This window comes from Aedes albopictus, chromosome 1 (genome assembly GCF_035046485.1).
Source record: "Aedes albopictus strain Foshan chromosome 1, AalbF5, whole genome shotgun sequence".
NCBI classification, from domain to species: Eukaryota; Metazoa; Arthropoda; class Insecta; order Diptera; family Culicidae; genus Aedes; species Aedes albopictus.
The window spans coordinates 22,032,953-22,058,140 of NC_085136.1; the positions used below are offsets into that span (position 1 = coordinate 22,032,953).

Below are 25,188 nucleotides of genomic sequence, written 5' to 3' on the forward strand. Positions count from 1 at the left end.
AGAAGATTTCAAGGGATAGAAAGATTTCAACATAGTCAATATTTGAAAACATTCTACACCTTGAAATCGAGGGGAAAGATGGAAGCGTGGACCTCCCGTACCAAACGCTTCCAGATAACGATATAGATATTTAAACATGTTCGCATGTATCAATATGATGATGTGTACGGTGATTTGCTAAAAAATATTGATTAGTGCGGCGGCGCAGGTTTTTGTTGCGCAGAAGTCATTGTGACTTACTTCTAGCAAGTAAGTGTTTATTTGTTAGAAGTAACACAGATCGAAAAAAGAGTGTAAAATTCTGTGACATATGATGAACACAATTGGAGCGTGGGATATCATCGAAATTTACAAGACATATCATGTAAAAGTCATAAAACATCATGTAAACTTCCATTGTATGTCATGTAATTCAGTATGACTCTGAGTGTTTACATGACATATAACACAAATTTACATTGATGTATCATCATTACATTAAGTTTACATGACCGAAATGAAGTTTACATGACGTGTAAATCTCATAATTTTAATCTGTGAAGTCACTGTGACTTCTGCTCAACAAAAACCTGCGCCGCTGTGACTCTTCTGTGACAAGTGTGTTACTTGGGTGGGGTGGTCTTTGCGACCAAATCACCTACCAAAGGTGGCTCCAAAATCCACGAATCCAAGGAGCATTTCATGGGGTCTCAGAGGCATTTCAGTGGGTCTCAGGGAGTCCCAAGGGATCCCATAGTGCTTCAGGGGAATACCCGGAGGTCTCGGGGGGTTTCAGTAAGAACCAGGGAGGTTAGAGGGTGTCTCAGGGACGTTTCAAGAGGTCGCAAGTGCGTTTCAGGGGGTCTCAGCTTATAGCTTACCCCAGAAACTATACATGTTTTCTGTGTAACTTCGATTGTTCTGATCAATCACGGAGTAGCAACTACGATGTGCACAATTATTTTTGCTTTGTAAAAACTTCTTCAAAGAAACCATGTCATAAAAATGAAAAGTAATTAAAAAAGCGCACGAAATAAACAAAACAAAACACTATGCAACGGCGGCCAGGTAGCATATATAGGAGAGAGCAAAGAGCAAAGCGTGTCAGCCGATCTTAGGGACATTTCAGGAAGTTTTAGGGGCTTCCAGATATCTCAGAGGCTTTTCAGGGGGTCTCAATGGAATCCAAAGAGGTTATAGAGAGTCTCAGGAGCATTTCATGGGGTCTAAGAGGCGTTTCAATTGGTCTCAGGGAATCCCAAGGGGTCCTATGGGGCTTCAGGGATACCCGGAGGTCTCGGGGGGGTTTCAGGAAGTTTCAGTAAGAACCAGGGATGTTATAAGGTGTCTCAGGGGGTCTCAGAGACGTTTCAAGTGATCTCAAGGGCGTAGCAAGAGGTCGTAGGGGCGTTTCAGGGAGTTTCAGGGGTTTAAGGGCGTCACATGGGCTGTCAGGGCGTGTTAAGCCTAAGAAGCGTTTCAAGGGGTATTTCCAGAGGGTCCCATGTGGCAAAGGGGCTTTAACCTTTGAGGACGCGCGCCATCTAGCAGCTGAAACAGCACCACGCTCACGCTGAATGTAGGATATCGCGCCACTTGGGCGGTGGCTTCTATATTCGTCTGTTTTCCACTATAACTCAGTCAATTTTGAAATTTTTTGACTTGAAATGTTGTACACGGGTAGACACTGTACCTATCTCACCACATTCCAAAAGTTGTGTCAATTGGTTCAAATTTGACTGAATTATAGTGGAAAACAGACGAATATAGAAGCCACCGCTCAAGCGGCGCGATTCCCTACTTTTTACAACAGCTTAAACAAACATGTTTTGAATGCGGTAGGTCTTACCTCGATTCACCCTTCTTCTTCTTCTTTATGGCTCGACGTCCCCACTGGGACTTGGCCAGCCTCTCTTAAACTTAGTGTTCTTTGAGCACTTCCACAGTTGTTAACTGAAGGACTTTCTTTGCCTGCCATTGCATGAATTTGTATATTGTGAGGCAAGTACAATGATACATTATGCCCAGGGAGTCGAGAAAATTTTCCCGACCGGAACGGGAATCGAACCCGCCGTCTCCGGATTGGCGATCCTTAGCCTTAACCACTAGGCTAACTGGAGACCCCACCTCGATTCACCCACGCACACCTATACCTACCATTAACAAATACCGTTCCTGACAGCGGTGCACGACCGAAACAAAAGGGGTTTTTGGAATAATTTATTATGAAATGCCTGGACTATTTCTCAGACGAATCAATTGCGGAAACTCCAAATAATTTCTCTCAAATTCTTTGGTACAAATCAAAAAACAATCTTCAAAAGAATTCCTATAGATTTCCTTGGAGGAGTTTCTGCAGGAGGACCTTCTGCAGGAGGACCTCAGGACCTCCTGAGGAAATCTGCGCAGAAATCCTTTGGGGATGAATGTGTTCATCCTTGTATATTATCTGAAGGAATATTTGTAGAAACATAGCTTAAAAAACCCTTAGAATTCTGGACATAGTGTATCATTGTACTTACCTCACAATGTACAATTCATGCAATGGCAGGCAAAGAAAGCCCTTCAATTAATAACTCTGGAAGTGCTCAAAGAACACTAAGTTGAAGCGAGGCAGGCCAAGTCCCAGTGAGGACGTAGAGCCAAAAAGAAGAAGAAGATTATTGGATGAATTTCAGAAGTAATCCCTGCAGGTATAACTAAAGAAATGCTTGAACAAATTGGTAAGAAATCCTTGAAAGGAATTCTAGAAAAACCGTTTGAGGCATTGCAAAAAGAACGCTTGAAGAAATTTCTAAAAAAGCAATTCCTATAGGATTTATCTGGGAATTCGCTGAAGGGATCATGTGGGATAGCCTTAAAGGAATCGTTTGTGGAAATCTTTAAGAAACTCTTTATGGAATTATTGGGCATATTACTGTATAAAATCCTTCAGAAATGCTTAAGAGTTTTTGGAGTTCCTCACTTGCAACAAATGTTTGATGGATTTGTTAGAAAAATTCCTTAGAAGTTTCGTGGAGGAAATCCGAACGAAATTGGACTTATCGCCAAAGAAATACTTGAAAGTATCAAGAGAGAAATCCCTGATCAAAAACTTGTAATTCTTTGAATCATTTCAGTAAAATTTCCGTGAATTTTTTTGAAAGAATTCTCATATTTTCCTATTTGAATTTCTCAAGTATTCATTGGAGGTATGGTTGAATCCTGGAACGGCTTATTGGGGGAATTTCTTAGGCATTTTTAGCAAAAAGACTCAAAGGATCCTCTGGAGGAATTCCTAAAGAATTTATTGGAGAAATTTGTGTAAGAATCTTCGAAAAAATCATGCAGGAGTGTTAATGAAACACATGAAGAAATCCTTGCATGAAACAATTCCTGAAGGATTTACTGTACAAAATTATTTGTAAAAAAAACCTAGGGAAATCGTGAATGAAATTTATAATCGAATACTTGGAGAATTGCTTGATGAAATCATTTTAAAAAATTCTAAGAGAATATTTGAATAAATTCTGAACGAATCCTGGGAGAAATCTCAAGAGGATGAACTATTAAAGAAATCTTTGGAAAAAATCATGATGATAAGAATTTCTAAAGGCGGCTTTGAAAGAATTCCTTTAAAATCTTGATTCAAACCTTGGAATACTTCATCCAATTGATGGAATCTTCACAGAAGAATCTATGGATAATTTTCAAGAGATTTTTTGGAAGAAACACTTAAGAAATCCTTGGAAAAATTCCCGTAGGAATTCTTGAAGCGATTCCTGAAGAATTCCCTATGGATATCGTCTATGGAATCTTATCCTTGCATTACTCACTTAAAAGGATGATACTAGACTTTCATAAAGAATTCCTGAAGAAAGTAACAAAACAGTTTTAGGAAGAATTCCAGAAGAAATCCTTAGAGAAACTTTTGAAGAAATTGTTTAATTTATTCAAAGATAGGATATCTGTTCTTTTACTATTTAAGTATTTACGCTCTAATTTTCATCCTGGAATGAAAAAAAATACTTCAAATAACACCACAGTGAAAAAACGTGTATTTTAATATGCAGAGCTACTTCGTAGAACATTTGGAAATTCCCAAAAATAATGGCTCATATCTCTTAAAATTGAGCAGATATTACAAAAGCTTGTTCAGCAAGTTTTCTCATAATGACATTTACAACAACTTTACTGAAGACATAAACACGCTTTCTCACTTATTAAAAAATATCGAAATTCACTCTCCCTTCTAGGTGGATTAATCAAAACAGTGATACTGTCAAAAGAAGGGCTCCAACATACCAAACAACTGAAGCTTTAAAATCAATTTCTTAGGTCGAAAATGATTATGATCATGAAATTAGGCCTTCGGGAACAGTGTGGGGTACTCGGAGGTCTCGGGGGCATTTCAGGTCGTCTCATGGAGTTTCAGGATTCTCAGAGGCGTTTCAGGCAGGTTATAAGGTGTCTCAGGAGCAGTTCCGGGGGTCTCTGGGGAGTTTCAAGAGGTCCCAGGAGGGTACCAAGCGGTCGCAAGGGCGTTTCAGGGGGCTCAACGGTTTCAGGGGGTGTCAGGGCGTGTCAGGTCGCAGGGGTGTTTCAAGGGCGCTTTAAGAGGTACCCCAAAAGGTCTCAGGGCAAGTCAGGAGGATTCAGAGGCGTTTCAGAGGGGCCAAAGGGGATTTAAGGGAGGTCCTAGGGAGTCTCAGGGGCGTCCCAGGAGGTCCCATGTGGCAGAGGAAACTTCAAAGGTTTTCAGGAGGTCTCAGAGGGTCTCAGGAGCGTTTCATGCGCTCCCGAGGAGGGGGATACCAGGGGGTCTCAGAAGCGTTTCAAAAACCCTCATAGGCGTTGAGGGGGATCCCATGGGGATTCGTAAGGATCCCAAAGGGATTCAAATGGGTTCAACGGGGATTCACGGGGGTTCCTTGGGAATTTATAGGACTCCCATGAGGATTCACAGAGGTACCAGGAGCTCTGGAGCATTACAGGAAGTCTCAGGGGTGTTTAAGAGGTCTCCGTGGAGGTTTCAAGGTATCCCAGAGTTTCAGGAGATTCCAGGGGTCTTAGGGGCGTTTCAAATGTTCTCAACGGGTTCCAGGCAGATATCAGAGGCATTAAGGGGAGGGGTCCCAGGATGTCTTGGGAGCGTTTCAAGAGATTTCAGGGGCTCTCGGGTTTTTAGGGGTCTTTCAGGAGGTTTCAGGTACGGCAATTTAGATTTTATTCTTGGTGTTATTCCTTCCTTAAGCCCAGTTTCGCGTTCGAAAGAAATCGCTCAAGATACTTCTTCAACGATTCCTTGCAGAAAGTTTCTACGGTGACTGCGTCGGATGGCTTTGCAGTCTTCGACAAAGTTTTTCTGTTCTACACAGCTAAGGCTACATCATAACGTCACCGGTTATATAGTTGAAAAAATTGAAGCGGTTTTTATTATTTTGCACACTTATTTTGAACGCCAATATGGACCGGAAAAACTTTGTTCCGGGTTGATGTAATCAAATTTTAATTTTGCCATACACGCGAACCTACATTTAGGTAACGAGTCGGGACTGCCTAAATAGAATTTTTACCTAAATGGATTTCAAGGTTGCAAAGAAGTTTGAGAAGGACAAATGGTTTGCCAATGCAAAGAGGAGGAGGTCAAGGCTTTCAAATGTTAAAGGGTGAGGGTCAGAGAGATTTCTAGGGAGTTTTTAGGGGGTGGGGGGTTCAGAGGCGTTTCCATGCGTTCTAGGGCGTTTCAGGGCGTTTTAGGAGGTTTCATAGGGCTTTTAAGGGGGCCTTAGAAACTTTCAGGTGCGTTTCACATGGATTTCATTTGTGTTTCAGATGTGTTTCAAGGTGTTTCAATGCGTTTCGGGGCGTTTCATGGCCTTTCAGGAGGTTTCAGGAGGTTTAAGGGTGCCTTCAGATGGTCGAAGGTGAATTTGATGGAAATTTCATAAGGGTTCTAGAGGCGTTTCAAAGCGTTTCAAGGCGTTTCAGGGCGTTTTAAAGCGTTCAAGGGCGTTTCAGGAGGTATAGGGGGCGCTTAACGGGGGCATCAGAAGCTCGCAGGTGAATTTCACAGAGTATTTATGGGGGTTTCAGAGGCGTTTTAAAGCGTTTCAAGGCATTTCAATGCGTTTCAGGGCGTCTCAGTGTATTTCAGGAGGTTTCACATGGGTTTTAGGGGACTTCAGAGGCTCTCAGGTGAATTTCATGAAGGTTTTATAGGGATTTAAGAGGCGTTTCAAAGCGTTTCAAGGCATTTCAGGGCGTTTTAATCAGAGCTGCGAGATATCAGTCATTTCAGTTGACAACTGATTTTGCACCACCGTCACTATCACTGTAGGCCAATCAATATCAAAACGATAGAGACCGGCAACGGCTTGATACTGACTCGCACTCCAGAGCACTATCATAGCAACTGAACTGATATTTTGGCGATTGTAGCCAAAACTCAAAATGTTTAATGACCAACATACAAAACTTGTTATTCTGTACCACATATTCAAATTTCATCACTGTAGGTTGTTAATTCTGGCCTATCAGTGATAGCTACCCGCCATCGCAATCAGCCCAGTTGTAATGGGAAAAGAAAAGTGACGGTGACCCGGTGACTCAACAGAGCACACACTGACTTGGATTGCAGTCAGCCTACCAAAATCGGCGGTTTGCCTACCATTGATAGTGACAGAAAGCAACTCTGGTTTTAATGCGTTTTAGGAGGTTTAAGGATGGCTTAAGGGGGCTTCAAAGGATCTCAGGTAAATTTCACAGAGGTTTTATAGGGATTTCAGAAGCGTTTCAGTTTTAGGGGGCTTCAGAGGCTCTCAGGTGACTTTCACGAAGATTTCAAAGGGGTTTTAGAGGCGTTTCCATGCGTTCAAGGCGTTTCAGGGCGTTTTAATGTGTTTCAGGGCGTTTCAGGAGGTTTAAGGGGGGTTCAGAGGTTCGCAGGTGAAATTCACGAAGGTTTCATGGGGGTTTTGTGAGTATGAACCTAAAAGTCATGAAGCTTTTAGAGACAATCAACTACGTTGGTAGATCCGATGACCTTTACTCAAGGAAGTTCTTGGAGATCCTCAAACTGACAACGAACTCACCACTTGACAACACATAGCAACATGAGGCTGCTCATAATGCTTCAATAGATCGCAAATTACGCTTGTAGATCAGATGGCCTTAACTCCAGGGAGTTTTTGGATACTCTTAAACTTTAACCCTTAAACACTCCGTAAACATCCCTTAACTCTTAATTCTGCTTTTTCCCGTAAACCAATTTTATCTGTAATCTTGAGTACTCATACTGCTTTGAATATAATCAAATTCTATTTAGGTAACGTAACCTAAATGGAGGGACCTAAATAGATTTTACCTAAATGGATCTTACCTAAATGGAGGTTTCAGTGTATTACCCATTCTACTGACTATACATGTCGATGAATGCTCCTCCGTGATTGATCGAAACCTTGGACAGGATGTGACAACAGAAGTTCGCCTGCTTTGATATTTTTATGTTCGTTTTCGCCGACGATGAAAATCCAGTGCTGCCACTTGTATTTATTGCGAATCTTTCAAACAAGTTAAATTAATCGATTCAATTTTTGATGCATATTTCGCACCGTAAAGCACTATGTATTTGCAATTGACAAAGCTTAACTTGCAAGTTGCAACTAAAATTACTTTCTAACGGTTCTAAAGGTTCTTCCATTTATAGTGAAATATATCAAAACAAATTATTGCTTTTGAATTTAATCAATACTTTTTATCAATATGCAGGCATGGAACTCACTTTCGGTTGATTAAAATTTGAATGCTGATATATTTCAGGCGAAAAAGCTTTGTGCTTTGGTTCGGACGGGAAGGAGACAACCCTCATAACAGCGGTTTAGGACTGTACCACCTACAAATTTGTGCGACTCGCTCAATTTTAATGCTAATACCGGCGCTGGCCAAGTCCTTACAGTCAGTAACGAGTTTTTAACTGTTGTTTGGTCTTCAAATAGATTAAGATAAGTTTTGAGAAAGTATTACTGAGTTTTTTGTGCGACAACAAGTCACGCAAGCCGTTCACGTGTTCGTCACCTGCTGATTTTTTTTTGCGTGCTGCGCGAAAACATTTGTCCGCGGTAGCAGCTATCAATTACCATCACTCTAACGGTTTGCATAATCTTCCGAAACATATTATTCGAAAACTGTAACCACCAGGTGCCTTGTACCAATAATGACGACGTCGCCGTTTACCTCTCTACCTAACATCAGCACTTTCCTACCAAAACGATTATTACGCGAAAATTTGATTTTTTTTTCTCCAGCTTCTACTGGTTCTCCGCCTCTCGGCTTCCGACAAAACATTGTTAGCATTATACTCATTTGGACCAGATGTTTGCATTTGATGAGCTTCCATCCACACAAACCGGTCGGTCGGTGTTCGGTTAGTGTTCGGTCGACCATCAAGAACACAGAGCGAGTGAGCGCAGCATAATCATAATTAGTTATGATAAGCCCTGGGTGGAGGAAAAAATTTGTTCAATTTTCCGGTTTATTTTATGTTTTTTTTTTTGCGGCAGATGATAAGTGGTCGTTCCGCGTTTCTGATGGCGAGGACTCAGATTTTTTTTTCGCTGCATTCGTCGTTCTGTAAGTGATCCTTTGTTTTAACGTTCCGTTGGGGTATAATTACGTGCGCGCGCGATTCCACATTATAAATGAGCGGGATGAGAGTGAAGCGCACAGCGAAAGCGAAACCCATCCATCAGAAGAAGGGGCCCCATGCATACAGAAGCCACTGATCCTCAACCCTGGAAAGGTCCTCTGTTGTGGGGAGTGGTGTGTGATAAGCAGGTTCCCGTTCTGGTGAACAACTATCGGGACGCACATTCATTATTACAGGGGGGACATTTTTCGGGTTTTTGAAAATTATGCACCTTTCGATTTTTTCCCGCGAGATTCGATTTCATTGTTTTTCGAACAGATGCTTTTCATGGTGCACAGATGCTGCTGATAACGGAAAGTGATGCTTTTGAGTGCCTGGTTCTTTGTTTTGCGACGCTGACACATGCATCGCAGCTCTTTGCATATGTGTATCATCATTATCAAATGCAGACGCAAGCATTTTGTTTCTCTTTCAACTATAATTTTCAAAACAGTTCTGGATTGAGGAATTTCGACATTTATTTTTAATATCAGTGAAAACTTAAATTATTAAAAAAAAACGATTTTCTTTTCCTAAATTTTTGGAATGCTTTGTTCTGAACACTTCTGTTATTTTAAATGTGTAAAGTGTGCTTAAATTAAGTGCTATTAATAATTTAAGACTCTCTTTTTTTTTCAAATGTGCTTTAATGCTGTTGATGATCTAAAACTATTCTAAAAAATAAAAATATTATTGTCCTCTCATAGTTGCTACTCCAGTATCGCTAGACCATCTACACTCACACAAGGAGCCAATGAGATAACTTCTTAGGACTAACAAGCATCTGCAGTGTGTGAGTGTTGGTGATCTTCTACTTTTATGCGTCAATGGCCCCTGTTACGTCAGGTTGCAAGTCAATGTAGGGATGGGGAGGGAAATGATAATTGCAATCTCTTATTGAGTCATTTGCGTCTGCACAAGGTCATGCGGATGTCGGAGTGTTATTGGGAAATGTTTATTTATGGCATAGGGGTTCGCGCATTAGTGCGTGGATGCCAGGCGTAATATGATAGATTGTGTGAAGATTACAGGCACAGTTCGCTTGGTTTCATAGCTTGTAGGCGTTATTTGATAGATTTACACTGTGCTGCGAAAGTTGGAAGGAATGGAAACGGATCTGTTTTTTTTTTAACTTTTTCTAGTTCTAGCGATGGCTATGAACATACGTTTATACATCTATGTTTGGACGTTTGTGTATTACATTTGGATCGTCTTTGTTTTGTTCTGTTAGTTTTCATCCAAGGAAGGTTTATGAGGCAAAAAAAACATGCATAAATGGAGATGGAACTCTATTTTCATGCTCTTCAGGTAGGAAAATATGAAGTAGAAAAAAAGGGACGAACCAGGGAATGAACGCAGGATTTTCTGCATATTAAACAGAAGTGGTAGCTACTAGACCTTCCAGGTCGTCTTTCTGATGTTCTAAAGCTATTCTTGACTATTTTACTCTTTAATTAATATTCTATTAAAAATAGTGTGAAGAACATTTTTCTTCATTTGTTGCTATTTGATTTATTTCTCTGTTACGTGTTCGTTTTAAACTTGTGAATATCCTCCTTATTTTAATGTGCATTTATAGGGCTCTTCTATCACTAAGGAGGATATAGCTCGAGCAACCGCAGGTGGTTGCATACTGTCAGATCATTTCTGGCGACAAATATAGTAAGGACCCGATTTTGTCAGCCCCTGGTAGCATTTTGAGCATGTCAGGTGGGAAGAGTCTGTTTTGAGTTCGTTCAAATATTACGTAAGGAGGGGAGGGTGTCCAGTGCTGGGTTACGCTTCATACAAAACATATAAAATTTCCCTTACAAAAATAGTTACGCGGGGGAGGGATACGGTTTAAAATTGCCAAATTTTGCGTTACGTATTATTTGTACGAACCTGTGTGGTAAAAAAAATCGAATGGGTTTTAAGAGCACAGAAAAAAAATGGGATTTTAATGTTAACATTCAGTGCTTTGGCATAATAATTTTTTATGCATTTTACAGTAGAACTATTACATCTTTTTTTTGTCTTGTCATGATATCCCTACTGGAACGCAGCCTTCTCCTGGCTTAGCAATTGTGGTCAACAGAAGACAGTTGACCTAGCGAAATCGAAACTGGTTAGCGCAGCTTAAGTCATAACATCAAACTTTAGCTGTCAACGAATGATTGACAAGTATTATAGACACTCATACTGCTCGAATTGGCTATGTTTCCGCTGCCTTTCCACTTTAATTTCCAGAGCCTAATCTCTGAAAAATCGGGTCACCACTGTAACTGTAAGACTGGCAAAACGCAGCCGCCTCGCATTAAACCCCGATTCGTGAGGGGCTATTTAGGATTAGTATTCCTAGATCAAAACATACCAAAAAAAAAAGCTATGAAAACAGCAATGGAAGACTGTGAACTAAAAGGATCCAGAATGACTGATGGACCCAAATCAATTAAGGAAACTTCGTCATCCTGTAATCGTAATTTTTTATCCCTTTGAGATTAACCGGACACTTTTATGTTTTGTGTTGCAAGTGTGAATTCGTGATGTTAATTTTATTGTGCATTTGTTATGTTCTATTTATTTCTCAAAATGAGAAATAAAATTGAGCATTTATAGTTCCATTACTACTTATCCGTAATTTGTCACCCAACATGGGCCATTGACGGTTTTGATGGTCTAGAGGCTACCGCTTCTGATTCGTATGCAGAAGGTCATGGGTTCAATCCCTGGCCCGTCCCTTTCCTCCTATTATGTATCTTTCTATCTACTTTCTCTCTCTTTCTTCTCTACTTATACAACTCATGTATATTCATATGTTCATAACCATCCAGAACCAGAACCAGAAACGAATTTAAAAAAAATCGTTACCCTTCCTTCCGCAGCACAGTGTATATAACGCCTACAAGTTATGCAACCAATGCGAACTGTGCCGCTTGACCTTCATAGTATTTACCACGCAATCTATCACCTTACGAACACTATAAATATCCCCTATCCATAGATCGCATCACCGACCCAACGGTGACTCACAGATCTCCCATCCTTTCCGTCTAACTCTAACAAATACCCCAGCACGTGCGGGTTGTGGGGACGCAGAGTGCTCTCGGTCTCTAGTAGCAACAACAAGTACACTCTGACGTTCTTTTCCCTTCCCACCTGACTATAACGACGTGGCCGGCGCCGTTATTGATCAAAAATGTATGAGCTGCTTCAATTGCGCTTTGAGAATAAGTGGAGTGTCCCAGTCCCTTATTCAGTTGGATCACAGTGCAATTGGTATCAGCTCAGATCAATCACGAAGGAGCAACCATTGATATGTAAAGTCAGAATTGATCGTTGATCGTTGAATTTGTCACCTAACGTGGACCATTAATTGTTCCATTTTTTATTTGTAACACATTCCATAGAAAATCTCATACTAATCGAATTCCGATTAACCCTTCTAGGATGTTAGGATTGACGCACCACGCTAGCGTAGTGCACGTCTAGCGTGCCTGTCTTGTTCATATTGACCCTAGAGGGTTAAGGTGAAACATCAAGAAATCAAGAACATCAATTTTCTATATAAACTTTAGAGGCACATCATCGTACAAGAAGCAGCTAATGTAAATCAGACGCATTTGTTTACAAATTTAAAGATTGGTGCTCCTGGTTTCTGGGGTGTTTCAAGGCACTTCTGAAGCATTGCAGAGCGTTTCAGGGAGTTTCAGGAACGTTTTAGGGGCAAAAGATAGCATTTCAGTGGCCCTTCAAGGGGTGTTCGACGGTGTTTCAGGGAGTTTCTGGGCTCTTTTACGGCATGTTCATAAACTACGCAGACTCTTATTAGGGAGTGGGGGGGTGTTTGGCCAAAGTCTACGCTCCATACAACCTTTAAAAAAATTGTATGGACAAGGGGAAAGGGTGGCGGTGGGGGTTTGATATGAGTGAGTACGTAGCTTACAGCGCCTTAAAGGCGTTCCAAGGGGTTTTGGGGCATTTCAAATTAAGAACAGGGATTTATAGAGCGTTTCAATGGGATTATGGAGGCTTTGGGGGCTTTCAAGGTATTTCAGAGGCGTTTCAAGGAATTGCAATTCTTTTTCTGGATGCTTTTTGACGCCGTAAGGGTGTCTGGGGCGTTGCAAGGCGTTTCGAGGGGTTTCATGGGGTCTCATGAGCCTTTTATGGTCGTTCAGGCGTATTTGAGAGCAATTACGTGGATTAAGATTAGTACGAAGCACCCCAGAGTCCCCCTACAACTCCCTGAAACCCCGTGACACCCCTGGAACCCCCTGAGGTCCCTGAAACGCTCCTGACACCTCCACATACCCTTTTAGATTCCCAGAAACGCTCCGGAGACTCTTCCAAACCTCCTGGGACCCCCTAAAATACCAATGAGACAACCTTAAACGCCCTTTTACATAGGGTATAACTATTTTGACAGGCGTTTGATCAATTTGCGATTTTCGACAAAGTTGTTTGGCATCACCTACAAGAATATCAAAGGTTTTATTAATTGAACGCTCGCAGCGACGTGTAGCGGCAAAAATCGAAAACCTTAGATTTTTGCATACATTTGGCCAAGTTTTTCTATACAAAGTTCAAGCTCATTGAGCGCCTCTTAGACTTAACCGATATCGCTCAATTTTTTCAAGCCATCCTACCCTTGGGACTCCCTGAAATGCCCCTGAGACCACTAAGACCCCCAGAAACCTCCTGAGAACCCCAGAAACTCTCTTGAGACCAGCTGAAATGTCATTGAGAGCCCCTACAACGCCCCTGAGACTCCATGAAGCGCACCTGGGACCCCCAGGAATACCTCGAGAACCCCTGAAGCGTCACTGGAGCCCCCGAAGCGTACACTCCTCTGGAACACTCCTGAGATCCACTGAAACTCCACCGCACAGTGGTGCGTGGGCGGTCGAAACCTAAAAAATGAAAATGTTTTTCACGTAGATGTAATATTTTTTTCCAAATTCCTAAATATTTCAACTGTCGAATTCCAAAATTTCAGATTGATTCATTGAAATTTGAATTTTAGACAGCCTCTTGAACGTATCGTGGTATATGGCCTTCATACAAAACTGTAATGTTTAGTCACAGCTTTACCAGTACCCTGTGCTTTAATAAACGCATGAGCTGATATAGCTGCTTCGAAGACATTGTTCCTAGATATGTGAAGATCATCTGTATGGAATTTAAGTTGTTAAAAAGCTACCTCAAAAGAGATATCCTTCGATATTCTTGAAAATTACCCGGTTTTCAGTCAAAATTGATCCAAAACTAGAGTAGGATGCGAGCTCCAGCGATGCAGTTGTGTGATTTTGTAGGCCTAAGACCACGGCTTCCGATTGGTATATGATTTACTTTGCGAAAACTTGTGGTAGATTTTATGATTTTTATATGTTTTTTTAGGGTTTTAACTAAGAGGTTTTGCCTGGTTTTTGTTCAGCAATGGTCCATTGGCCGCATTGAACTGAAAAAATACGCCTAAATTATTGGTCTTAGCTATATACTGTCTTCGGAAAAGTTTCTTCATGTTTATTGAACATTTTTTCCAATAATGGGAAATGAGGGTGGTTCAAATGATTCTCAAGATCTCAATGTCAACTTTGCACTGTTTCCATTTAGAGCAATGAAATATTCTACAAAGTTGAGAAGCACTTAATTCTGAACAACTTTGCCGAAGAAACCATATTGCTATCTCTTATGGTTTTTAGAGATATTATTTTTGAAAGAAAAAATAGGGTGATACCCAAAAAAAGTTTTCTTTCCATAACTATTCATTCATTGATTTTTCTCAAAAAAAAATGTTCCGAGCAATGTTGGTGCATTTAATATTTTTTTTCCGTAGACGGTAAAGTTTTATATTCTCAATTTAAAAAATTATTCATGGTTTTCGTCTAAAAATGGCTTATTTTTGACACTCAATATCCCTCAATCGGTTTGTCTTGTACAAAAGGTCTAATTCTCATAGACCCGTAACGTGGGTGGATCACCTTGGAATGGTGCGTTACGGTGTAAGATCTACCATTTCAAGTTTTGATCTTGCTATTTTCCAGCCTGGTTTATTTAAATGCAGGAACATTCCAGGATCAAGATTTGGTGTACTTTTTTACACTATTTATTTATTTATTTATTTATTCTATTTATTTTTTATTCTATTTATTTTTTACTGCTAATACATATACCGTTTGTTTCAGAGGGATGGAGGTAAATTTAACCTATATATAAATAACAATTTACAAAAATATAACAGTGGAGAACGTATCACAATTTAATACTTTTTTCTATTTCAGATTTACAAGCAGGCAATCAGCGATCAAAACGGCGAAGTATCTCTTTCTTTAGAAAGGTCAAGATTACCGTACGATACAGTGACAAGTAGACCACGTTTTCCGCGTCGATTTATTCGTGCCGAGTTCCATAATTTCGATTTCTTTTTCGAACATTTACGATAATGTATTTTTGTTCATCACACCTTCAACTTATATTACGCGTTGCGAACATTCGCGGATAATAAACATGTACAACGGTTTTATTATCCGCAATCTTATTAACACGGGAACGCGAAAAAAAAATACAAGAACATAGATGAAACTCAAAAGCAACGATTCTAGTTGTTTAGTTGTCCAGTTTTCTCGTAAAGCTACGGCGCGGGTTTCGGTTTTTCAGCATTGGCAGTAACACTAAACAGAATTGCATACAGTTTATTTTCTGACTGAGAAACGATAAGCTTAAAACGTGCGTTATTACGAGTTGATCCGACATAAGCGTGGTTTAAAAATTATTTATACTCGGTATATAATTAAATTTAATACACAAACATACAATAAAATTATTGTATACTTCCGACAGCCGGCTGGCGGAAGACTAAATCATATCAAGGGTTGCATAGCTCACATCACTTACCAATGTGAATCCAGATCTATCTATCTATCTTTCTATCCCTTCCCCACTAACAAACTTCCTTCCTGTGACAACCGTGGGGATGCGGAGGTACACACGGTCTCTAGTAGCAACGGATGTCACACCAACATTCCTTCCCTTCCCCGATGACCGTAAGGACGTGGCCGGCGCCGGTACTGACAATTTAAAGTTTTGAACCTTCAAAATTGCACATTGAGGATGAAAAGCTACACCCAGGCCCCATCCATTTGGTTCCCTGTGCAATGTTGACTGTTCTGGTCAGTAACGGAGTAGCAACTACGAATTGTACGGTCATCTCATGCTCATGCTCATGCTACAAAAGGTCTAATTCTCATCTGATTCTTTAAAAAAAATAACTAAATATGGATAGCAATATGGTTTCTTCGCAAAAGTTGTTCAGAATTAAATGCTTCTCAATTTAAAAAAGAATTAAGAAGCTTCCCCGAAGACAGCATACAGCTAGCTAGGTGTGAATATTTTTTCCAGATGAATACGGCCCATGGACCATTGTGCACTGAAGCGTCCCTGAGAACCCCTGGAGCCCCCAGGAACTCCCTAAAACTCCCTTAAACGTCCCTGAGAAACCCCCTGAAATACTTTTGAGATCTTCTGGTACTTTCTGAAACCCCCAGAAACACCTCTGAAACTCCTTGAAACTCTCTTGAGATGCTCTTCAACTCTCCTGGAATCCTTAGGAGCCCATTGAAGCGCTCCTGAAGCCACCTGGAACCCCCATGAGACTCCATCAAAGGCCCCAGAACCTCTTGAAGGGCCCCTGAGACTCACTGGAGTCCTCTGGCACCCCCTGAAATCTTGTTAGGCCTTCGAGAGCCCCCTGAAACCTCATGATGCGACCTTGAGAGCCCTTTAAACGTCTATAGGACCTCTTGGTACCCCCTGAGAGCCGCTGGGACCCTCTTGAAACACCCTGGAGTCTCCTCGCACCCCAGACATGCCCCTGCAGCCTTGCTTTGCTTTCTCTTGGCCACCGTTGCCATAGTTACCGTACCGTTATTACTTTTTCTTATGCACAATATTGGCTCTGAATAGCTTTCCCCCTTTTATGCAAGGTATAAAAAGTGCATAAGCTGCCTAAAAAGAGGTTTTAGTCTACTATACTGAAAAAAGTTTGGTAACTTTGACGAATTTCGGCAAAAAACTAGTGCGAAACCTATTTTTTCACTCTATCGAACAAATTTCTAGAGATTGTAAACATGACTAAGTTTTTCCTTATAACAGGTAAGCTACGACACCAAACTTTGGATTGAGCACAAATTGGTAACACAGCTCTTCAGTTTTTATTGATTTCTAATCAAATATTGTGCACAAATGCGCCAAACGCTAAGCACCACAGATTTAGAACTTTGGTTCACATGATTAGTTGGAAACTTGGCCGCTAGAGGCGCAATCTACAGTTTGATGATAAATTCCACTACAGGAATCTTGCTTGTTTTTCAAGCAACTGTTACGGCTGAAGACCCTTCAAATTTAGACAGATAGTATTTTAGGAAAAGTTATTAAGTAAGTTAAGGTCTTACATATGAGCTGCCAAGTTCGAAATTCTTCCACTAGGCGGCGCTAGTTAGCATGTAGATTTTTAAAACATCATATCTCAGAATCCTGATAACTTGGAAAGATGCTGTCTCTAGCATTTCGTTAAGGACTAGTTGTAGCATCCACCATTGGGATCGATCACCGATATTGATCCTATACTCAGAACATCAGGAAGATTTGGATGACCTAGAATATCTACAAAGTTTTTAATGTTCCGGCATATCCTAAAATCATATCTTTAACTTTATTTTGCCATTTTTATAGGGTTAAATGGTCAACAGAGCCTTATCTTCGTCTTTTCCTGCGTTCTCGTTCCAGGTTTTCGATCATCAACCTCACCAAGCCGGACAGTTTGTACAAGGAGGGCATGCGACCGCTGATGTACTCCACGATGGACGCCGAGTTCAACCACGTCGGTTGGCAACGGTGTGGCGAGAACATTGCCTACTTCCGGAACGATAGCGAAAATGGGTGAGCTCCTGAACTTCTAGTGGTTGAAAACCATGACTTATCTACCGTTCTTCGCAGATACAACCACAGCAACTACCACCACAGACCGGTGGACGACGATGACGACGAGTTCGTGGGGAATGCCTCGTTTACGTTGTCGTTTAACATCGAGTTCCGGTACGATGACGATACGGTGTACTTTGCGCACAGCTATCCGTATACGTATTCGGACCTGCAGGACTACCTGATGAGCATTCAGCGCAATCCGGTCAAGTCGAAGTTCTGCAAGCTGCGGTTGCTGTGCCGTTCGCTGGCGGGGAACAACGTGTACTACCTGACGGTGACGGCACCATCGACGCACGAGGATGACAATCAGAAGGTAAGGGAGGAGGTTTACTTATTCCTGACAGTTGAGATATTGTCACGTGTTCAAAGAGTGGAAAATTTAAAAATGTTCGAATGTCTCTTGAGTCTCGTGAGTGTCTCGAGTCTCTCGAGTCTCTTGAGTCTCTTGAGTCTCTTGAGTCTCTTGAGTCTCTTGAGTATCTTGAGCCTCTTGAGCCTCTTGATTCTCTTGAGTCTCTTGAGTCTCTTGAGTCTCTTGAGTCTATTTAGTCTGTTGAGTCTGTTGTCTTTTGAGTCTCTCGAGTCTCTTGAGTCTGTTGAGTCTGTTGTCTTTTGAGTCTCTCGAGTCTCTTGAGTCTCTTGAGTCTCTTGAGTCTCTTGAGTCTCTTGAGTCTCTTGAGCCTCTTGAGTCTCTTGAGTCTCTCGAGTCTCTTGAGTCTCTTGAGTGTCTCAAGTCTCTCGAGTCTCTTAAGTCTCTTGAATCTCTTGAGTTTCTTGAGTCTCTTGAATCTCTTGAGTCTCTCGAGTCTCTTGAGTCTTTTGAGTCTCTTGAGTCTCTTGAGTCTCTTGAGTCTTTTGAGGCTCTTGAGTCTCTTGAGTCTCCTGAGTCTCTTGAGTCTCTTAGATTTCTTGAGTCTCCTAAGTCTCTTGAGTCTCTTAGATCTCTTGAGTCTCTTAAGTCTTTAGAATGTCTTGAGCGTCTTGAATCTCTCTAGTCTCTTGAGTCTCTCAGATCCCTTGAGTGTCTTGAATCTCTTGAGTGTCTTGAGTCTTTTTAGTCTCTTGAGTCACTTGGGTATCTTGAGTGTCTTGATTTTTATGATTCTATTGAGTCCCTTGAGTCTCTGAATCTATGCGTGTCTCTAATGTCTCTTGAGTTTCTTGAGTCTTTTGGACCTCTTGAGTATTGTGAGTCTCTTAAATCTTTTGAGTGTCTTGGGTACCATGAGTCAACTGAGTCTCTTGATTTTCATGATTTTTGAGTCTCTTCAGTCTCTGGAGTCTCATGATTTTGTGTAATCTCTTGAGTCTCTTAAGTTTTCTTTTATTATTCGATTATTCGATTCTTCGATTCTTCAATTCTTCAATCGGATGATGTTCAGACAGCTTCTCCCCTTCTCAAATATGTGATTTTTAAAGATTTATGGCAAGACAATATTGCAAGCAAAGCTTGCAAGTCCAAATGGTTTTAAGAAAGTTCTTAGGGCCCATATAGCCGAAGCCTTAACCACGCGGGTGTTCTACACGACCACGTTTTTCTGATTTAGTCATTAAGACAAGATAAGGAGAAGGAGAATAAGCATTTAAAGCAGCTATAAAACTTGATTTGTTTTATTTTGGTTTTATGAGGGTTTTAATGAACTCTTGAACCCTTAAATAACCTTTAAAAAACCTTTAGAAGAATATTTCCAGATAAATTTTGCAGTTCTAGTATGCTGGAACCCAGAAGATTTTTTTTGTCTGTATTAACGAGATTTTTAACCCTAGGCTAGTTCATCTCGGGACCCACGTTTTACTTCCCTTCCGAAAGAAGAACCCACATTTTGTGAGTATGTCGGGAGTGGGATTCGATCCCAGGTCCTCGGCGTGATAGTCAAGTGTTCTAACCACTACACCAGGTCCGCTCCACACCCAGATGATTAAGAATGACTATTACAGTTGATTTACTGCTCAACGAAACGATGAACGTCACGCAAGTTCAACGTTGCCATCTTGGTCGCGATATTACCTCCATAACACTAAATTAAAACTGAAAGAATGCGTTAATTGGGCAACACATCATTGGAATTGCCTGTGTTGTGCCTGTAACAGGTGCCGAAAGACGCCCATCCTTCCAGTTGTGACAAAGAATTCCGCTGTTCGCCAAACGATTTTCATCAAGTCAATAATTATCGCGGAAACGCCACCGGCTGTTTCGAGCCGTGATCCAAGTAGCCCATGACGATGCCGTGACGAGTGATATATGGCCGCAGCGCCATCAGATTCCAGTCGACTATAACGTGTAGGTCCATTACGACGCCAAATGGGATTATTCGCCTTTCTCGTCCAAAAACAACAACCATCTGAGCGAGCGATGGCGATCATTTGGCGACATTGAGAACAGCTGTCGATTTCTATTTCTGACACTTGTGAGATTTGAGAATCGAGGAAATTTGTCCATCCAAGTCGGCCGGGACGTCAGTCCGTCAATCATAGATGCGCTTGTACATCATTCGGTTTACTGTAACACGGCTAACGAGAAGATTTACCTTCCCTCTAGTACCGCTAGGGGGCTACGGGAATGACAAACGTTTGTCACACAATAACAAAGCGCGAAAACAAAACAAACAATGCCACCACATCGACATGTCTTGTTACAGTGCGAAGCGAAAGAATTTCGCGTGTCGTGTGACGTCTTGTAAAGTCTAACCGATTGTCTGTATCTCATTGTGTGATGGATAATAAGAAGGCTATTTTTGGGACCACCCGCAATGCACAGTATCTATACGTTAAGCGTTGAACCATCCCCCGTTTGCATATCTGTCAGCCGTCTGTCGAAGAAACAATTTACCTACGTTTTTCTGATCGCGTGCCAACCGGTCACATCCCCTAACATTCCTTGTTTGTCGTTTGCAGTCGATGAACGCAAATTACGAATGCGGAAAAATGTAAACAAAGAAATGTGCATGGCAATTAGTGAACAATCGATTTGAATTTATGACTATTCATTCTATGGTAGAACTATAAGTAAACCATAATGTATGTTGGTCAAATTTTAAGATACAAATGTCATGCAGGGTTAAAGTTCATTGTACTGTAACAGTAAGATAAACATTATCGTATTTACGATATAAAAACAAAAGAATTACCATACATGGTATGGCCACCATAAAGTATGTGGTAGTGTAATGGTTTAGTTTCGATAAGCCTATTTTGTCACACATTTAGTGATACACAACAATATACCATATTGTACGTTTAATAGTTTCCGTATTGTAGCCATTATAACCTTTATTGTTGTGCCAAGCTTTTGACATATCTAGCGTAGAAAAACGTAGCGTACCACCCTAGCAATTTCGTTAATGGGCGATCGGGACATTGTTTGGCAATCAATCACCTGAGTGAGTTGATCGCATGATCTATTTCTGGACGCGTGGCAGACGTTCGATTCTTTTTGTGACTCACTGAAAGATGTTATAATCTCTCTGTTTAAAGATAGGTGTACTCGTAATCACGTGCTTCGGGTTTAATCTCATCCGCGTTTCTTTGTTTTGTTTCTATTTTCAGAAGAAGAAAGCGGTAATCATCTCCGCACGTGTTCATCCAGGCGAGAGTCCTTCGTCGTGGATGATGAAGGGCCTCATGGACTTTATCACCGGTGATTCATATGTGGTAAGTTGAGTCGATTGGGATATCCTTGTATTTCCTCTGGATGAACTCTCATGAACCTTCTCTCCTGCTTTCTCAGGCGAAAAAGCTTCGCCACAAGTTTATCTTTAAGCTAGTGCCTATGCTCAATCCGGACGGCGTCATCGTGGGCAACACCCGCAGCTCGCTGACCGGACGGGATCTCAATCGACAGTACCGGACCGTGATCCGGGAAACGTATCCGTCCATTTGGAACACCAAGGCAATGATTAGAAGGTATGGTGATCCGGTGGCTGGAAAACTGGCAGCACTGGTTGGAAATGACAAATTTCGAGCCAGGGATGCCAAATTTGATCCAAATACAATCCCATCCAAGTCCAATCCAAGTGCAATCCAAATACAGTCCAAATCGAATCCAAATCCAATCCGAATCCAAAACCAATTCACATATAATCCAATCCAAATCCAATCCAAGTCCAATCCAAATCCAATCCAAATCCAATCCATATCCAATCCAAATCCAATCAAAATTCAAACCAATCCAAATCCAATCCAAATCCAATCCAAATCCAATCCAAATCCAATCCAAATCCAGTCCAAATCCAATCCAAATCCAATCCAAATCCAATCCAAATCCAATCCAAATCCAAATCCAATCCAAATCCAATCCAAATCCAAATCCAAACCAAATCCAATCCAAATCCAATCCAAACCCAATCCAAATCCAATCCAAATTTAAATCCAATCCAAATCCAATCCAAACTATCCAAATACAATCAAAATACAATCAAAATACAATCAAAATACAATCCAAATCCAATCCAAATCCAATCCAAATCCAATCCAAATCCAATCCCAATCCAATCCAAATCCAATCCAAATCCAATCCAATTGCAATCCAAATCCAATCCAAATTCAATCCAAAATCCAATCCAAACTCAATTCAAATCCAATCCAAATCCAATCCAAATCCAATCCAAATCCAATCCAAATCCAATCCAAATCCAATCCAAATCCAATCCAAATCCAATCCAAATCCAATCCAAATCCAATCCAAATCCAATCCAAATCCAATCCAAATCCAATCCAAATCCAATCCAAATCCAATCCAAATCCAATCCAAATCCAATCCAAATCCAATCCAAATCCAATCCAAATCCAATCCAAATCCAATCCAAATCCAATCCAAATCCAATCCAAATCCAATCCAAATCCAATCCAAATCCAATCCAAATCCAATCCAAATCCAATCCAAATCCAATCCAAATCCAATCCAAATCCAATCCAAATCCAATCTAAATCCAATCCAAATCCAAACCAAATCCAATCCAAATCCAATCCAAATCCAATCCAAATCCAATCCAAATCCAATCCAAATCCAATCCAAATCCAATCCAAATCCAATCCAAATCCAATCCAAATCCAATCCAATCAAAATCCTATCCAAATCCAATCCAAATCCAATCCAAATCCAATCCAAATAAAATCCAAACCCAATCCAAGTCCAATCCAAATCCAATCCAAATCCAATCCAAATCCAATCCAAATCTAATCCAAATCCAATCCTAATCCAATCCAAATCCAAACCAATTCCAATCCAAATCCAATCCAAATCCACTCCAAATCCAATCCAAATCCAATTCAAATCCAATCCAAATCCAATCCAAATAAAATCCAAATAAAATCCAAACCCAATCCAAATCCAATCCAAATCCAATCCAAACCCAATCCAAATCCAATCCAATCCAAATCCAATCCAAATCCAATCCAAATCCAATCCAAATCCAATCCTATTCCAATCCAAATCCAATCTAAATCCAATCCAAATCCAATCCAAATCCAATCAAAATCTAATCCAAATCCAATCCAAATCCAATCCAAATCCAATCCAAATCCAATCCTATTCCAATCCAAATCCAATCTAAATCCAATCCAAATCCAATCCAAATCCAATCCAAATCTAATCCAAATCCAATCCAAATCCAATCAAAATCTAATCCAAATCCAATCCAAATCCAATCCAAATCCAATCCAAATCCAATCCAAATCCAATCCTATTCCAATCCAAATCCAATCCAAATCCAATCCAAATCCAATCCAAATCCAATCCAAATCCAATCCAATCCAAATCCAATCCAAATCCAATCCAAATCCAATCTAAATCCAATCCAAATCCAATCCAAATCCAATCCAAATCCAATCCAAATCCAATCCAAATCCAATCCAAATCCAATCCAAATCCAATCCAAATCCAATCCAAATCCAATCCAAATCCAATCCAAATCTAATCCAAATCCAATCCAAATCCAATCCAAATCCAATTAAAATCCAATCCAAATTCAATTCAAATCCAATCCAATTTCAAATCCAATCCAAATCCAATCCAAATCCAATTCAAATCCAATTCAAATCCAATCCAAATCCAAATCTAATTCAAATCCAAATCAAAAGCGAATCCAAATCCAATCCAAATCCAATCCAAATCCAATCCAAATCCAATCCAAATCCAATCCAAATCCAATCCAAATCCAATCCAAATCCAATCCAAATCCAATCCAAATCCAATCCAAATCCAATCCAAATCCAATCCAAATCCAATCCAAATCCAATCCAAATCCAATCCAAATCCAATCCAAATCCAATCCAAATCCAATCCAAATCCAATCCAAATCCAATCCAAATCCAATCCAAATCCAATCCAAATCCAATCCAAATCCAATCCAAATCCAATCCAAATCAAATTAAAATCTACCCAAATCTGGTGGAATCCTTTATTGTGCCACTATAAAACCTTTACAAAACCCTCCTAAAACTACCGACTTCTATTCTAATTGCCGCTTTCAGACTGATGGAGGACTGCGGCGTGGCGATGTACTGCGACATGCACGCCCACTCGCGCAAGCACAATGTGTTCATTTACGGGTGCGAAAACCTGAAGCGGCATCCCGACCGGCGACTGCTGGAGCAGGTCTTCCCGCTGATGTTGCACAAGAACGTGGCCGACAAGGTGGGTTCCAGTAGAAATCAATGAAGCTTTATGGCTTCCTTTTAAGACTTGAATGAGGCTATTTAATGGCTTAATATTTAGTAACATTTCTGGTTTTATCGCCATTAAAGCTGTCTTAAAACCATGATAAAACTCAAATTGCTGTAATTAGCTATATATCGGATCAAATATTCTTCGTATATGACTGAAGCTACTTTATGACTTTAGAAGCATTCTAAGTTTTACCGCAGCTTTAATGACCAAAATTTGCATTTATAACTGCTTTAAAACCACGATAAAACCAAAATTGTTGTTATGAGCCTTATTTTGGTCGTACATTAGCATTTTAAACGGCGGACACGGCTTATTATGGTTTTCATTGATGAACAACCGACAAATTCTCTTTTTTCGGACAGTTTTCCTTCGAGAACTGCAAATTCAAGGTGCAGAAAAACAAGGAAGGCACCGGACGGATCGTCGTCTGGGTGCTCGGCGTCACCAACAGCTACACCCTGGAGGCCTCCTTCGGTGGAAGCACGATGGGTAGCCGAGCGGGGACGCACTTTTCCACGGCGGTAAGTACGAGCGGCTACTGCCATCGGGAACCACTGGTCTGAATCTGACAGTTCTGCTTCCACTTGATTCGATTTTTTCCAGGACTACGAACACATCGGCCGGGCCTACTGTGAGACACTGATGGACTACTACGACGATAATCCGATCAAAGTAAATTTCTTCGTCAAACGGTTACGCAAGTTGCGAAAGAGAGAGAAAAAACTGCGCAAAGCGCGCCGCAAGGCCCAGCAGACGGCCTGGTGGTGGCTGAACGAGAGCTAAATTTAACGCTAAATTGTGATTTTGAGAAAAAAAACTTGAACTAAATTATTATTTTATACGTAAGAACAAAAAAACACTACGGATTTTTTTGGAAGCTAAGCTGTTATTTGACGCTATTGTACCCAATTTC

The 25,188-nt window shown here is 40.7% G+C and overlaps 2 protein-coding genes across 7 annotated transcripts in view; one reads left to right on the plus strand and one right to left on the minus strand.

Annotated features, from left to right (window-relative positions):
* LOC109433644 (glutamine-dependent NAD(+) synthetase) overlaps positions 1–25,188 on the minus strand; it is a 297,418-nt gene that overhangs the window by 255,024 nt on the left and 17,206 nt on the right. The gene's annotated exons all lie outside the window — the stretch shown is intronic.
* LOC109433641 (cytosolic carboxypeptidase 2) overlaps positions 1–25,188 on the plus strand; it is a 225,163-nt gene that overhangs the window by 182,116 nt on the left and 17,859 nt on the right. For all 5 annotated transcript variants that reach the window (XM_062844184.1, XM_062844183.1, XM_062844187.1 and 2 more), the window contains exons 5-11: positions 17,411–17,563; positions 17,621–17,921; positions 21,155–21,259; positions 21,336–21,511; positions 24,080–24,242; positions 24,638–24,796; positions 24,879–24,947. In XM_062844184.1, the coding sequence (XP_062700168.1) occupies positions 17,411–17,563; positions 17,621–17,921; positions 21,155–21,259; positions 21,336–21,511; positions 24,080–24,242; positions 24,638–24,796; positions 24,879–24,947 (1,126 nt within the window). The remainder of the gene's footprint in view (positions 1–17,410; positions 17,564–17,620; positions 17,922–21,154; positions 21,260–21,335; positions 21,512–24,079; positions 24,243–24,637; positions 24,797–24,878; positions 24,948–25,188) is intronic.